The sequence below is a fragment of the Miscanthus floridulus genome, chromosome 16, assembly GCF_019320115.1.
Source record: "Miscanthus floridulus cultivar M001 chromosome 16, ASM1932011v1, whole genome shotgun sequence".
NCBI lineage: Eukaryota > Viridiplantae > Streptophyta > Magnoliopsida > Poales > Poaceae > Miscanthus > Miscanthus floridulus.
In genome coordinates, this window is record NC_089595.1 from 114,150,764 (window position 1) to 114,167,437 (window position 16,674).

The 16,674-nt window shown below is 48.8% G+C and overlaps 1 protein-coding gene and 2 pseudogenes across 1 annotated transcript; 1 reads left to right on the forward strand and 2 right to left on the reverse strand.

The window, feature by feature from the left end:
- Nucleotides 1–1,009: 1,009 nt before the first annotated feature.
- Nucleotides 1,010–8,190, reverse strand: LOC136514208 (uncharacterized). Its single transcript, XM_066508189.1, has 3 exons — nt 6,815–8,190; nt 2,039–2,214; nt 1,010–1,473 (listed from the first exon to the last, which is right to left on the reverse strand). The coding sequence occupies exons 1-3, from the start codon at nt 8,028–8,030 to the stop codon at nt 1,333–1,335; spliced, it is 1,533 nt and encodes a 510-aa protein (XP_066364286.1). The 5' UTR covers nt 8,031–8,190; the 3' UTR covers nt 1,010–1,332.
- A 172-nt stretch (nt 8,191–8,362) lies between these two features.
- On the reverse strand, nt 8,363–12,753 carry LOC136512206 (protein ECERIFERUM 16-like; annotated as a pseudogene).
- Nucleotides 12,754–12,840: 87 nt separating this feature from the next.
- On the forward strand, nt 12,841–13,764 carry LOC136512207 (uncharacterized; annotated as a pseudogene).
- The last annotated feature ends 2,910 nt before the right edge of the window (nt 13,765–16,674 follow it).

Here is a 16,674-nt window from a genome sequence, read left to right on the forward strand (position 1 = left end):
AGTTGGGCTAGTCGCCTAGGCGCCATGGTGTCACAATGTTGCCCATGCACATGTAGTATGAAATCGTTGCATCCATGTTTGCCGAACTACATCAACTTGTTTCTAGACCATTCAGTTCTATGACTGTCCAAAAAGCATTCCAAGCAAAATATCTCCAGTCTGTTAAGTTTGATGGTCCATGCTGCTTCCTTGAAGCAGAACTCCAACCTGCTACGAGACCTTCAAATAGAGGCATCTCAGTTTCATGACTGGCCAAATACATCCCAAACAGAGCATGTCATCTTCAGAAGTCAAAACTGTTATGCAGATCCAATTTTCTTGGGAGATCAGGAGGTAACGGCACCAAAGATAAATCTTCCTAGGACAAAATAAAAAGTAAATGTTTCAGAATATACGGTAAAACGTCTATAAATTTATCTATTAATGTGAGTCTGAATATTCAGTTTAGGCATGAGGGCTCTGATTCACTTTGTCACAACAGCACATGCTGAAACCAGCAATTGTTATTGTACACGCATGATTATGCCATCAACCTAAGCGTCTCTGGACATCTACTAGACTACTAGTATACTATAGTACGAACCCCTCAGAAGTCAGAACTCATTTCCATGGTGGCGTCTGCCTCTTCACGGATCAGACCAGCAGCTGTAGATTACATGGTTCCTGCTGTAGCCTCTATTCTTAAAATCATGAACAATGTTACATGTTAGCAAAATACTTGGATGTTACAGCAAAATATTTTTGGTGTTTTTGCATAACACATGCAGTTGCAATTCTGATTAATAATAAAATGCAGAAAATTTCAAGGTATTATATTTCTAAGCAAGGTTACATGTTAGCAGGCTTATAATTTTTGTCAATTAATCGTCAAGGATTGAAGAAGTAAAGAAACAGCTTCTACGCATCCACAATAAATGGCTGAACATACTGTAATCACTAATCAGTACATCTTTTGCAAGTTCTAAGAAGGAATCATCGTAACGACCAATGACGAGTACAGGCACCTCCACAAGATTGATAACCTACATCATGTGGTTTGATTGAAGGGCCGAAGGCAACAAAGCCAGCAGGCCTGAAAGGTCTCATCCACAACAAGTTCCACATACGCGACTCAAAGCGACCGAAGTCAACAGAGCCAGCAGGCCGAATAGATCGAACAGAACCGTAGTTCAAAGACGTCCTACTCATCACTAACAGGCACGCAGGCCCAGTACACACAGACAACGAAGGCCTGACTCTGACCAACTCTAATCGAACTGACCTTCCCCTTGTGCGTGACTATCATTGAAAATAGCCACCACTGATAACTGGCCGAAGGCCTTCATGCTGCCATCAGCTCCTCCACTTCCTCAGTTCCTCTGATGCTGCTGCTGTCTTGGTGACAGTGTTCTTGGTCTTGCCTGCTGGCTTGGTGCTGGCCTCAATGACCTTGACTGCATCCATCTTGTTCTTGTTGATAGGCCTTTCAAAGTGCTGTGCAAAAAATTCAAAATCAGCAGACTTGCGTGCAGAACTATCTGATGTTAACCCTCCTAGTTTCTTAACTAACAGTTCTTGAGCCACGACCATGGCGTCTTTTACACTTTCTATCTTTTTCTTTTCCAGCCAGCCTAGTGCTTTTCCTTTGAACTGAGCAACTTCCAATTTTAGGACTCAGGGTACCATTTGTATGGTTGGCTGTACTAGTTGTTGGCTGTGTTTCATGTTTGTCCTCGGACAAGTGTTCGAGAGGCAAAATGGGTTGTGGTAAGGTGCAAGAAATTGATTCTAGGAAGACATCCATTGGTTCCAACAGAACTCCATTGTCATCAAAACGGTTTCTGGTCAACGTCTGGTCAGGTTGTGGCTGTGTATGACTAGTTGTGTTGTCCACTGGATCAATGCTGTTTGCTAACTCACTGGAACAGGGAGACGTGACAACTAAGCCCAACAAATTAGGGGACTGCGTAACAGGCTGGCTATGTTCTTGAGTTACTGTAGTATGACAGTTTGAGAGCTCCGGGTTGAAAGAAGTAACTGAATCAGGGAAAGTACTCACAAGGAGGCTGTGGACAGGATCAGTCCCACAGGCGTGAGTCTTCTCACCACCCATCAACTCGACTTGCTTGATTGCTGCTGGTTCCTCTAGGAGCATGCAGTCAGCAACCTTGCTCCCAGCCACCCCTGCTGATTCCTCTAGGAAGCTGATGTCAGCCACCTTGCTCCCAGCCACCCCTGAAGGACAATGCCACAATGAGGCTTCATCAAGCATGGGATCATATGGAAAAACAACAGGCACTGAAGAGGGGTCTGATTAAAAGATGTTGAAGGACATGTTCAATCTGACACACATTCACCCAATCAAGTTTGAGACCTTACATCTAATTCTAATTAGTATTGAAGCTAATGGATCCAATTACAAGAAATGTTGCCTACTATTTTGTCTACTTTCTAATATAAGAAATACATAAATATTCAGATCAATGGTTGACATTTACGAGGTAATATGTATTAATAAATATTCAGATCAATTGTCGACAGAATATCGTCGGCAGTCCATCGAGGGGTATCCCGCGATGGTAGATTGATCGGTGGGGTGCGCGTGATCAGGAACCGGATGGTGACACAAGACGCAGAGACAGCGATTTAGACAGGTTCGGGCCGTCTGATCACAAGACGCAGAGAACAGCGATTTAGACAGGTTCGGGCTGTTTGATCGACATAATACCCTACGTCCTGTGTCTTTGGTGTATTGTATTGAATATGAGATGTGTGGAGATGTATCGATCTGTCCACTAGGAGACCCCTGCCTCTCCTTATATACTCTAGAGAGGTAGGGTTACAAGGATAGTATCATATTTGGTACTATACAATATCTTACGGTGCACGTCGACCAGTGTCGTGCACGCCTTGATCTTATGGGTTGGGCCACCTCTGAGGGTGCGGCCCATGTCTTGTTTTGTGGATACCGGGGGCCATACCCCCACAGCTAGTCCCTGAGCCTGATAGTAGGTGACGTAGTCACGTGGTGCTAGGGTCAGAAAGTAGAAGAAAGGCAGAAGACCGGCCGAGCAGGCAACCAGTCCACGGGCGGAGCCCTGAATTGAAAAGCGCACATTCACCGCAATGTGAAGTGTGCCCACTTAGTCCACGAGCCTGCTGGAAGATGAAGAATGAATCTTGTAGCAGGTTCAAAGAAAAAGAAGTCCGAAAGCTTGCCAACGTCGTCTGACATGCGCGTATCAAGACCCTAGACGTGCTGCCCAAGATCAGCACCCTGATCCGAATAGCATGGAGCAGCTTGATAGCACATCGATGAGGCGTAGCAAGATCCGACCATCAAGGGAATCCCCGGCATAGCTGGCGACGTCCGAGCACCGAGGAGTTCCCGGCGTAGCTAGCGACGTCCGAGCACCGAGGAGTTCTCGGCGTAGCTGGCGATGTCCAAGCATCAAAGTAGTCCCCGGCGTAGCTGGCGATGTCCGAGCACCGAGGATTCCTCGGCGTAACTGGCGATGTTCGAGCACCGAGGAGTCCCCGGCGTAGCTGACGATGTCCGCAAGGTGAAGTGGGGTGAAGTGTGCCCACTTAGTCCCCGAGCACGAAGAATCCGAGCGCCGAGAAGTAACCGACGTAACTGGCGATGTCCGAGCACCGAAGAGTCCCCGACGTATCTGGCGATGAAGCACGAGCGATGAACAGTCTGGTCAACTGGTCGGCGACGAAGTGAGCATTGAGTAGAAGCGACCGACGAACAGTCCGATCAACTGGTCGGCGACGAAGTCTATAAACCTAGCGGTCCGACCAGTTGATCGGTGGAGAAGTCCGAGCACCAGGTGGTCCGATCACCTAGACGATGATCCTGCAATACAAATATGTAGAACGGGTAGTACATGATGTAAAAATATATGAACTCTGGAGAACAATCAGCAATGGCGATGAAATAGCGTATGCAGCTCGGCGATTAGTTGGTGTGAAGATCTATTTATATTTAATATAAACCGTCCGACAAGTTAGTGTGTAGCTGAGTCTCCAGCCCTAACTAGCTTGTTAACCATAACGTGGAGCGCGGAGCCCGTGTGTGTAGGAAGAACAAAGCATCGCTAAGGAGCCGCTGCCGACCACCCATAACGCAGAGGGCAGACGCTCGTGCACGTGTAAGAAGAAGCCGGAGACAGGGCCGTCTCTGGATATCGGGGGCCATACCCCCACAGCTAGTCCCCGAGCCCGACAGTAGGTGACGTAGTCACGTGGTGCCAGGGTCAGAAAGTAGAAGACTAGCCGAGCAGGCAGCAAGTCCCCGAGCATAGCCTCGAGATGATAAATGTGCACATTCACCGAAAGGTGAAGTGTGTCCACTTAGTCCCCGAGCCTGCTGGAAGATGAATAATGAATCTTATAGCAGGGTCAAAGAAAAAGAAGTCAGAAAGCTTTGCCAACGTCATCCGACATGCGCGTATCAAGACCCTAGATGTGCTGTCCCAGATCAGCACCCTGATCCGAACAGCATGGAGTAGCTTGATAGCACACCGATGAGACGTAGCAAGATCCGACAACCAAGGGCGATGTCCGAGCGCCGAGGAGTCCCCGGCGTAGCTGGCGACTTCCGAGCGCCGAGGAGTCCTCAGCGTAGCTGGCGACGTCCGAGCACCGAGGAGTTCCCGACGTAGCTAGCGATGTCCGAGCACCGAGGAGTCCTCGGCGTAGGCGGCGATGTCCGAGCACCGAGGAGTCCCCCGCGTAGCTGGCGATGTCCGAGCACAGAGGAGTCTCCGGTGTAGCTGGCGATGTTCGAGCACCGAGGAGTTCCTAGCGCAGCTGGCGACGTCTGAGCAGCGAGGAGTTCCCGGTGTAGCTAGCGATGTCTGAGCACCGAGGAGTCCCCGACGTAGCTGGCGATGTCCGAGCACCGAGGAGTCCTCGACGTAGCTGGCGACGTCCGAGCAGCGAGGAGTTCCCGGCAAAGCTGGCGAGGTCCGGGCACCGAGGAGTCCCAGCGTAGCTGGCGATGTTCGAGCACCGAGGAGTCCCCGATGTAGCTGACGATGTCCGAGCACCGACGTAGCTGGCGACGTCCATGCGGTGAAGTGTGCCCTCTAAGTCCTCAAGCACGAAGAATCTGAGCGCCGAGGAGTAACCGACGTATCTGGTGATGAAGCACAAGTGACGAACAGTCTGGTCAACTGGTCGGCGGCGAAGTGAGCATTGAGCAGAAACGACCGGCGAACAGTCCGATCAACTGGTCGGTGATGAAGTCGATGATCCTAGCGGTCCGACCAGTTGATCGGTGGTGAAGTCCGAGCACCAGGTGATCCAATCACCTGGACGATGATCCTGCAATACAAATATGTAGAACGGGTAGTACATGATGTAAAAATATATGAACTCCAGAGAAAAATCAGCAATGACGATGAAATAGCATGTGTAGCTCGGCGATCAGTTGGTGTGAAGATGTAATTATATTTAAATATAAACCGCCCGACCAGTTAGTGTGTAGCTGAGTCTCTAGCCCTAGCTAGCTTGTTAACCATAACGTCGAGTGCGGAGCACATGCACGTGTAGGAGGAACAGGCGTGACCAAGGAACCGCAGCCGACCACCCATAACGCAGAGCGCGGAGCCCGTAGCACGTGTAGGGAGGAGCCGGAGACAGGGCCGTCTCTGGAGGCGTCCGAGCATCAACATAACTGTTCGGGGGTTCGAAAAATCGTTTGGAGAGCAAATATGGAGAAAACAGTTCGGAGAAACATTATGGCGATATACGAAGATTGGAGAATATTTAGAAAAATATTAAAGTGTGACTTAGCTTTAGACAGAATATCTGGTCGGCGGCGTACGGCGTTATCTGGTTGGCGTTGATGAAATTGCCAGGCGCTCGAGCTGTCGTCATGGAGGCAGTCGCGGTTGTCACGGCGCCATTCTTCACGGCGATCATCGTTGCGACGCGGCAGGTGGTCGGAGTAAGTAGTTCTTGGTCATCTTCTAGGTTGTTGTCGTTGATGAATACACATACGAAGCCAAGTAGCTTGCATGGTACATGCATCGTCTGAGTCCATGTAGTATGTAGTAGCCGCGCTCGTCGATAGGTTTGCTGGAGTAGGAGTCCCATTCCTGTGGCGTGTTGTAGCTGAAGCTTAATACACCAATGTCGTCGGGAGGTGACGCATGTGCCGCATGTCGAGCCCGTAGGGCTGCTGAAGGCCGCCGCCGCAGGAAGTCAGGTTGCCACGAGCGGCGTCGATCTTGAGATCCCATCTGGCCCGCCATGGATCAAGCGCACACCCCTACCTGGCGCGCCAACTATCGACAGAATATCGTCGGCAGTCCACCGAGGGGTATCCCGCGATGGTAGATTGATCGGTAGGGGTGCGCGTGATCAGGAACCGGATGGTGACACAAGGCACAGAGATAACGATTTAGACAGGTTCGAGCCGTCTGATCGACGTAATATCCTACATCATATGTCTTTGGTGTATTATAGTGAATATGAGACGTAATACCACTAGGGGTATATACTCTGGAGGGGTAGGGTTACAAGGATAGTATCCTATTTGGTACTATATAATATCTTGCGGCGCACGTCGATCAGTGCCGTGCACGCCTTATCTTGTGGGCTAGACCACCTCTGAGGGTGCGGCTCATGTCTTGTCTTGTGGATATCGGGCCCTACCCCACATCAATGCTTCACATTTACTTAGCAAAACCTTAAAATGAAGACCATCACTTGAAGGTTGTATATTGTCACTCCTAATTCCTAAAGATCCGAAAACGAGCTAAATAGAAGAATTGAATTTTCGCACTCACAATGAAGAACAAGGGCTAGTTAATCAGCTTACCCATAACAAGAAGTGGCTCGGGCATCAGCTCATTGATGCACTTGATCGCGTCAGCCTTGATCTGGGAGTAGCACTGTGCTCTAACGGCGTTCACCTCGGCAGCGTGCTTTGCTTTCTCTGCCTCGAGCTCCTCTGCCAACTGCTGGAGGTTGGCTTCTACTTCCTTGCGCTCCTCCACGAGACGGTTGACCTTGGTCACGTGCTTAGCTTCGGCCGCCTCAAAGGCATTTCTAAGTTGGCAGACCCTGTATGTATGCTCAGCCTGTGTCTTTGTCAACTCAGCTCTCGTCTCCTTGAGTTGCCCACGCGCCTTGGCTCCCTCAGCTTGCGCCGCCTCAAAGGCATTTCTAAGTTGGCAGACCCTGTCTGTATCCTCAGCCTGTGCCTTTGTCAACTCAGCTCTCATCTCCTTGAGTTGCCCAAGCGCCTTGGCGACCTCAGCTTGCGCCGCCTCAAGATCCGATTCCAGTCGCTGGACCTTGGCCATATGCATGCCTTCCTCCGTCCGAAGCAGCTGCGTCAAGTGGCTAACCTTGGTCGCGTGCTCGGCTTCGAGTTGGCGGACCCTGGCCGTGTGCTCGGCCCAGCGCACCGTCAACTCGGCTCCCATCTCCTTGAGCTGCATAAGCGCCTTGTCGCGCTCAGCTTGCACCACCTGTAGCTGACCTGTCAGTTGGCGCGTCTTGCTCTGTTCAGCTTCCAAGTCCTCCAGTGCCTTGGCACGTGCAGCTTGCTCCGACGCAAGATTTTCCTTGGCTAGGCGTAGCTCCCTGAATGCATCCTGTATCTGCGGCCTGGAAAGCTCGTTGTTGCCAGCAACGGTGCTCCTAGGTGACAACACAGGAGTGAAACCCGGCGGTGCCGATGACGTCGTACCTATGACCCGCTGACTTGGAGCGGTGATGGTGATGGCAGTGGCAGTGGTAGGCAAACGTGGTGGCCTCTTAGGCGGGTGGGTGCTCGGAGTCACATCATCGTCATCGCTAGCTTCAGTTTCAGATTTGACTTGTTCACGCAACGGAGGGAGAACGGGGAAGTTGTGGTTGTACTGAGACTTGTCGATGATGAGCTTCATCAGACTTATGCCCTTCTCCTCTTTCACGGCATTCAGCTTGTCCATGGCGTTCCACGCGGTTTGCGTGAGCTGCAGAGTCTCGTTGGCTCCCTTCCTGGGTGTCCCCCACTCTTGAGGACATCGCCAAGGATTGTCAGCCATGAGGGAGTCGAGAAAGAACCACCTCTCCTTCCATCTCGCGTTGACATGAATCCCGCCGTCAGCCTTGAACAGACAGCTTCAGTTAACTTTGAAGTTGTACCACCCGTTCCCGACCGGGAAGAGCTTGAAGTAGTATCGGAACACCGCCGCCATTGGCGTGATGCCGACATCCTCGCACACCAGCACGAAGCCAGCCAGTTGTCGCCACGCGTTGGGGACGAACTGACTCGGCGCCAGATCGAAATACGTCAAGACCTTGTTGTACAGCTCGTGTAGAGGAAACCTCACGCCGGCTTCCAACATTGCCTCGAACACGCACAGCGCATTCGAGGCTTCCGGCGGCGTCTTGCACGGCCCCCACCCGTCCTCGGCGCACAGCGGCTTGTAGAGCTCGGTCGATATGCCGTAGCTCCGGCATATGCTGAGGAGGGTATCCTCACATTTGTGCTTGGACCGCATATTCTTCATCGTCGCAGCAGCCGAAAAAGGGGAGTTGAGGCCCGAACCTTCATCAGCATCTGGGGCAGCAACGGCGTCAAGCTCCGCTTCCATGATGTCGCTAATGCTGGGGGAGAAGGCGGCAGGGCAGCAAAGAGAGCGGAGACGGCAGGGGTGGTTTTGAGGAGCAGCAGCCGAGCACAAGCAGCGGCGGTAGTTGGGGAACTATTTGATTTGAGTTGAGGGGTAGATCGAGAAGGAATTGGGGAAGAGCTAGAACGACAGAGCTCTTGTCATCTCTTAAAAAAAGAGAGATTGTTCTCGTAATGTTACAAAGTTTAGTTCAGTAATGGAGTACATAAAGGCCCAAGATTCCCTGAAGCCAGTCATCACTTCCCCACCTCACCAACCTTTTTTTGTCCTATAGAGAATCAAACCATGAATCAAAATCATCCGATGCAGATGCATTTAAGGGACCAGAATGAAGGGGTACACTATCAAGTGGGGTGCTGTTCGATGCTTGTGCAGTTGTAGTTTGCTTTGGCTCATTTAAGCATGATGAAGTGTCTTCAAGCAAATCATCCACCGAATCATCAATAGATGGCGTCACATCAATTTCCTTAGCATCTCTGAAGCCAATGTTCTGACCAGAATTAGCAGTTGGCTGAGAAGTTGTACTTAGCGTAGCAAAACCTTCACTCTGTACATCAAGGGAAGTCTCTGAAAGCAAGTCATCTAGAGCATCGTCGAGAGGTGCAAGCAAAGGTGGTTTGGAAGACAAGCTAGGTTCAACCTTCTCATTCGACAAACTGATCTCCTGCAAAGTTGAAGCGTGTTCAAATGGTTCGTCCAAATTGGCGCTGGAAAGGTGAGTTCCGCTAAATGAATTGAGAAGCATGTCAAGTTCTTCTTATGAAGCACCCACCTCAAACATCAACCCTTTGCTATGGCTTGTACCAGGATCAGTATCCATGATTCGCTTGTAGGTCTTATCTTCTTCATTATCTGAATTCACTGAATGAGTACTAATCTTTGGAGATCCTGTAGTTTCTCGTGCACAACATTGCGACTGACGTTCTGTTTTTATCTGATCATCAGCGCAGATGTTGCTAGCACACTCATGACCTTTCCTGGGTTCAAAGTTCAAGTTATGTCCTAACTGAACTGCCTTTAGCATCAATTTCCACAGAGGTGTCAAGTTCAATCGCTATTTCATTGTCTTCTGATGCATCAGCCTAGAAATAATAACACAGATCAAGGGATACAAAGTAAGCTGAATGGATATGAAGGAAACTTGAGTACGCTAAGCATGTTAACCAAATAAAATTAATATCATGTTACTGTCAGCAAACATAAAATTAAGCCTGTAAACTGCAACGAGAAACTTAATAAAAGGGCAACCAAGGGAGGACGAAGCAGCTAATTAGATCCCAATAGCCAGCAGAAGCATTAGTTTACCTGCCTAGAAATTGTATATACAATGGTTCTTAAGGCACCTTCTAATCGCCTAGGTGACACCGTAACAATATGAGAAACAGCAAGGCAGCAGCGTAGAGGATGAAGAAAAAGAAAAAGGTGAACGGAGGAGACGAAAGGGGCTGGCCCAGCCCACCAGCCAGCCTGTATAACCACCCCTGACTTGCATATAGGTTTCCCCAAAAACTCTCATCCCGCAGTCCACGCCACCTCTCACTCCCTCTACCTCTCTTTGTACAGTTGCACCAATGAGGTTAGGAAGCACCGGAATTCTTGTGTGTTTGAAGGTTCTCTGCCAAACGTCCATGGGTTGCTACATACCATTAAGGATGAGTGTAGCCTCTAGTCCATGGACCATGGCAGGAGTATCTAAGCTTGGAGTTTTTCTCTCTTAGTCGCTGACTCTAGCAGCTTAGGCGCTGGGGTCTTTGGTGTTTGGTTGTTTTGTTGCCTTTTAGTTTCTTTCCCCAAGCCCATTGTGCTCCCTTTTTATCCTAACTTAATGAAATGACAATGCAACTCTCCTGCCTTGTTCGAGGAAAAAATACTCCTCCAGCCCTCCTTCCTACCGCTTCTCTGCTCCTCATTGAGCTGCGCCCTCTCAGATTGACTGTGCTGCTGCTCCCTTCCAGATCTATCGCACCTCAGCTGAACAGAACAAGTTCTGCGCAGGCGACGGGCGACGGGCGCCGGAGTTAGGAAATGGCAACAACGACAGCTGCTGGATTTTTGAACACCTGGATGCCTAGGCGCCGTCTTTAAAACCATGGTACTTACCATGCACAAAACAAGCTAAAGAGAGGTTTAAAAAAAATGAAATGGGCCAGATACTGCAATACTGTTGTGATAGAACAGCAAAAAGATGCCGATTGGAAGTTAGAATAAGCTTTGCTTCTGAGTGTGCTGGGAACTGCCCTGTTGGCTAGTGTTGCTGAAAGAATTGGGCTGTGGCCAAAATGGCAAGAAATGCATCTGTAGCAGCATAACAGCCAGAGCATCAAAGCACCCTGTCACTACTGAATAATGAAGAAGGTAGTGACGGGTTTAAGGATTTATTGAGACAGAAATCCGATGCAAATTAGCAATAGGAGGAGCGAGATCCCTCGTTCAGGCACTCATAGCATTTTCAAAATAAGGCTCCCGAGGAATGATGTGTTGGTTATGGCTTTACTAGAAAAACTTAAGACAATAGTACTGTTCATTTCGATGTTTAGAAACCTGACAAATGTAACAGAACAGGTATAATGAAGAACATACCATATCCTCAGGAAATAGATCCTCTTCTATAAAAAGTCTCCGAGAAATCTTAACCTTTGATAGGTGATTGGCCAATGCATTCAAATCCATGGAGAGAAAAGGCACCTGAAAGTTGGGGAAAAGAACTGTTATCACGTGAATATGCGTTGTAAGCCCACAACCAGAAGAAAAGAAGTGAAGAATTTCTACAGGCAGAGTAATAAGCCCACACCAATCAAATAGAAGTCTTAATTGCTTCACACATTCTATTCCCACTGATATTCAAATAGGCTGCCATTATCTAGTTAACCCAAACAAATTCCACAAAATGTACAGCAAGAAGCACAAAGTGTGGTCACCACCATGATCAACTCATTTTTTCCAACAATCTACCAGCTACTAGTTAGTACTTTATATATGATAACATTAAAGATAAGAATGAACCTTATAGTAGGTCTGTGTTGCACAACACAAAACAGTTTACAAAGTTGATATATTCTACCTCAAAATCTGGTGCTAGGTCGTCCTCTAATATAAAGTTATCATCAGCACACCAGGACAAGATTCTTTCACCTTTAGCTTCGAGCATAGAGGTAGAAGCCTGCATAAAATCTAGAAAACTGCAAATCAATCAGTCTTAAAAGTGACAACAGAAGTAAAGGTCAATCTTCAATTAACACATCCCACGCATGTGTATCATGAAGATTCCGGATTATGCATATCATTTGTGGAACTATTCAAAAAAGGCATATGCAGTTACAATAAGCGAACTCAGCACGCTAGGAATTATCACCAATATATCGATTCATCCAGTCTAGAGGATTTGAACTGAACTCAAATGTTCGTATCAGGACTACACCAAAACTAAATAGAATACCCTAGGGTGTTTGGAGTACTAAAATTTGTTCAGAATCAGTATGACTAGAATTTCCCTAGGTACCAGTATCTAATGCAAATTTATAGGGATGCCAGCACCAGCACCACAACTTCTGCTTAAGCGAAAATGCCAATGAGCTTACTCAATGTACAACTCAATGAGCTAACTCAATGTACTGATAGTGGCAGAGCAGGATGCAAGTAGCAGCCGAAACGAAAGACAGCGGCACTCACTCACCAAATGGCAAGTCCTGGGAGGGGAGACACGGCGCGCTGAGGTCCCGGCCCCCGGGGGGCTGCGCTCGGGCCTGCTCTAGCAGGAATCCGAAGTCGGCACCCTTGCTGCGCGGAGCCACCTCGCCTGTCCATTCCCCGACGGCCGCGGAGTCCTCCGCCTCGCCCTCGTCGTCGTAGCGGTCCCAGTTCGAGGGGAGGTTGCGGCTGCGGGGGCCGGATGAGGTGGCTGCGGCGGCGGCGGCACGCTTCTGCCTGTGCGCTGCCGCGGCGGCGGGGGTCTGGTGGACGCGGCGGCCGTGCACCGTGTGCGAGCGCTTCGACTTCGCCGCCGCCTTGGGATCCATCAGGGAGGACCGGAAGAGGGGCGACCGTGTGGGGAGAGACGAGACGGAGGGGGAGGTCTCGGCAGTGCGCTGTTGCTTCTGTTTTTTGCACTTCTGCCCTGTAATGTTTTATTTATTACATTTGTGTCCATAAGGTATTTTGCTCCATGAAGTTTAAGGGGATTATATTTCAATTTAAAATTTGACGAGGGTCTCGCGCCTAAGATTCTCTCCACTGTCGCCTCCACCGGGGGGAGGATCGGCCGCGCACGGAATCGCAGCCGTCCAACCTTCGCTTCGCTTCAGTGGCTTGACGGGCCGGCGGCGGCGGAGAGGAGATGCGGTTCACTGCGTCTCCGGTGGTGGAGCTTCCGGTGGGCGGCGCGGTGCTGACGTTCGAGCAGGATAACGACTCCTTCGAGGTGGGCACCTCTGTGTGGCCCTCGTCCCTGGTCCTCGTCAAGTTCGTCGAGCGCTGCCTCCGCGACCCGGCCCTCCCCTTCGCCGATGTGCTCCGCTTCCCCGGAACGCGGGCCGTGGAGCTCGGCGCCGGCTGCGGCCCGGCAGGGCTCGGCCTCTCCCGCCTCGGCCTCACCGACCTCGTCCTCACCGACATCGCCGCCGTGCTCCCGGCGCTCCGCCGCAACCTGCGGCGCAACCGCGCCCACCTCCCCCGCGCGCCGCGCCTCGCCCAGGTCCACTGGAACTGCCCCTGCGCATCTCGCCAAGCTAGCCACCCCGCGCCGCTTCGACCTAGTCGTCGCCGCAGACGTGATCTACGTCCAGGAGTCCGTGCCGCACCTCATCGCGGCCATGGATGCGCTCGCCGACGCCGAGCGCGGCGTGGTGCTGCTCGGCTACCAGATCCGGTCGCCCGAGGCGCACCAGGCGTTCTGGGACTCTGTTCCGGCTGCCTTCCCGGTGATCGAGAAGGTGGCACGGGAGCACCTCGACCCTGAGTACGCCTACGAGGAATCCGATGTATACATACTTCGAAGGAGCCCGCGTCAGTGAGGTCAGGTGGTGAACAATTGCTGACAATTTGCTCGCCAAAGTTGTGTTTATTCAGCTCACAAGTTATGAGCTTCTAGTCATGGTGACTAGTGAGGATATGTAATAGAAATTCCATAGTTGTTTCTTGATGAATCGATGCATTGTGTGGGTTAGTAGACAACTCTAATAATGAGATTATTAGATCAAGTCGATCGGCTTTGCTTTTTTCCTCAACAAAAAAAGTCGATCGGCTTGCAAGTATACTAAGTTATGAAGAAGTCCTTGCTTTAGGTGTGGTGCGGAAGTTCATGCTTTATTGTTTGTTTTGTGCATATAAGAGTTAAGTGGTTATAAACATCCTTAAACCTTCTATGTATAGCAAATAAACATTGATATACATAGAAGGTTTAAGGATGTTTATTTGCTAGCATTCTCAGCTTCTCATATTTGTGATCAGCTTCTATGCATTACACTGTGATTGACGAGTAAGAACCAACGTGTACACTTAAGGTCCCTAGTCATCTTAATGATCAACCTTGTGGCAAAATTGAGCATTTTCTGTGAGTAACCACTATCCTTGTGTAGTTTTATGCTTTTCTGGTTGTTTGATGGGCTAGTGGAGATCTGTAAATGCTTCGCTTCCTGGCTAGCATAAATGTGAGTCCAGCTTCAACCTGCCTCAAGTACGCAATCCAAACTGAACATGCTGGTAGCATTATGTCTTTCATTGTTTCAGGTAAATTATTTTTGTACATATGGTCTATGAAAGAATGGTTGAATCTTGCAGGCAATGATTAAACCTAGCAATAAAAGACCATGAGTTCTGGATGCACAAATGCTTATAGCACAACGAGTTTTAGTTACTCATACCCTAAATCTCTGATAACTTAAAACAATTTGGAAGGTAGTCCTTGGATGAGACCTGGACTGATTGAATTCAACTGAATTTGTAATACAACTGACTATATTTCCACCCATATTTCTGGTAGGTAGTTGAACCTTTGAATCAAACACACATTGGACTTGTTCATATTTATAATTCACAGCCTGCAGTCTTAACGGATCTCTTCGCTTAGGGAGTTGAATTGCTCGGGCGCATAATGCTGGACACTTTTGCTTCTGAGGAATTATGCTGAGCATGCCTATTATACTTTGCTCTCAGGTTCTTAGGAAAGCATGGTATTTTAACATCGTGTCTTATGTCTTATGATGATACATGTCCAGTAATCTCCAAAGGTGGGTGTTTTTATTAGTGTTCTGTGCCCGAGTACTTATCAATTCTCGCTCATGCTGGCCTAGTCCTGTTCCAGTTCAGCAAATCAGCAATTGAAGTGTTTGTGATCATGACCATGATGTCCTGATGTTGTGTGTACCCGGTATCTTTTTCTTCGGTGTTGTATCTTGCCGTCGTGATTGATCATTAACAATTTAGCATGTCCTGTTTGTGCCCTGGTGTGTTTTCGATCGCAACATGTTTTCTATTATCTGAGTAATATCTGGCAAAATCTATTTGTTATTATCATCTGATGCCCACTCGTTTAGTCTTGTGTCCTTGCTCCACGACACTTAGCGTTGTCGTTCTTTTGTATAGAGTTCCGTGACTACAGAATTGCAGATCGTGAGCTAGTGACCTTTTTTTTTCTTTGAAAGGGGAGCTAAGTGACCTTGTGGTGCATGGCAACACTTCTTCAAGAACCTTCATTGTGTTGGATCCAAGTTCTTATGGATTCTTTTTTTGTTACCAGGGTCAACCCTATAAAGCCATAGTGTCTCGAAACAGAGGCTATACAGAAACTCCTTTTTTTTGTCTATGAAGAATTCCATTTTATCTCTCTATCAGGAAAAAAAAATGCATCTAGTTATGCACTGCTTTTAGCAGGTCAGCTCTAGTTTCGCTATGATCCGTGACAAGGAAAGAGAACTAATCTTTTGTTTCATCTGGCGCGAGATACAAAAGATAAGAGCTTCGTTCGATGAACACCAGATTGACGCAGCTCTTGGCATTGTTTTTTTTTTCCTCTCGTTCATATTGAACCGCTCGCACCTTCCAGAATCAATCAATCAAATTTTGTTTGCAAGGGCTAGGGCTCCGACGTCCGGACGGATAGCGCGTCTGGACGTAGCTCCCGCACCACGTCATGCACGCCCCGTGGGAAGCCTGCTTCCGTTTCATGCACCTCGCATGTGAATGGGACCGGTCCTAGTCACCTGCCTATGCGCGCTGCAGAGCCATCTGCCGGCCTTAGGCGCACGCACGGTGACCCACGACGGAGCCCCCAACAACAACAACAGGCGGTTGCGGCAGGCCCCTGTCCCCCAGCCACCAGCTCCAATGCAACATGTGCTCTCATAGATCTACTTTTAAAACATATATATAAAACACTTAAAACATAAGTCTAAAAATAAATAAAACATAAGCTTAAAACATGTGTTTATAGCGATAACAACATAGGCCCCGTTCGCTGGATCTGAAACTTGATTGAAACTGGCTGAAAAACACTGTTTCGGCTGAAAAAAGAAGCTGATCAAGTCGAATATGGGGTAAGCCGAACAGAGCCATATACAACATCCAAATCTACTTTTGCAACATCCAGATAAAACACTTGCAGCATACGTATGGAATACCTGAAACACTTGAAAACATATGCTTAAAACATGCATGTTATGCAACATCAAGATATACTTCTGCAATATCCAGATGAAACACATGAAACGTACGTCTGAAATAACTGAAACACTTAAAACATGCGATTGCAACATGAAATATATGCTTGCAACATGCGTATATAGTCATTGCAACATTTGAAATACCCTAGATGAAATACTTGAAACATACGTTTGAAAACACCTGAAAACACTTGAAACACTGCATCGCTACCAGGCCATGGCCTACACATTGGGAAACCGTTGTAGCCAGTAAGCTCGTGTCAGGGAGATGTCGAGAACAACGACCCATCGTACACCTCTGCCGCAGGCCTCTATACCGTGTCCACGCCACGGTGTGGGACGACTGCAACATGGCAGGGTAGATCGAAGAGGAGGACAGGGAGCAGATGGAGACAGCC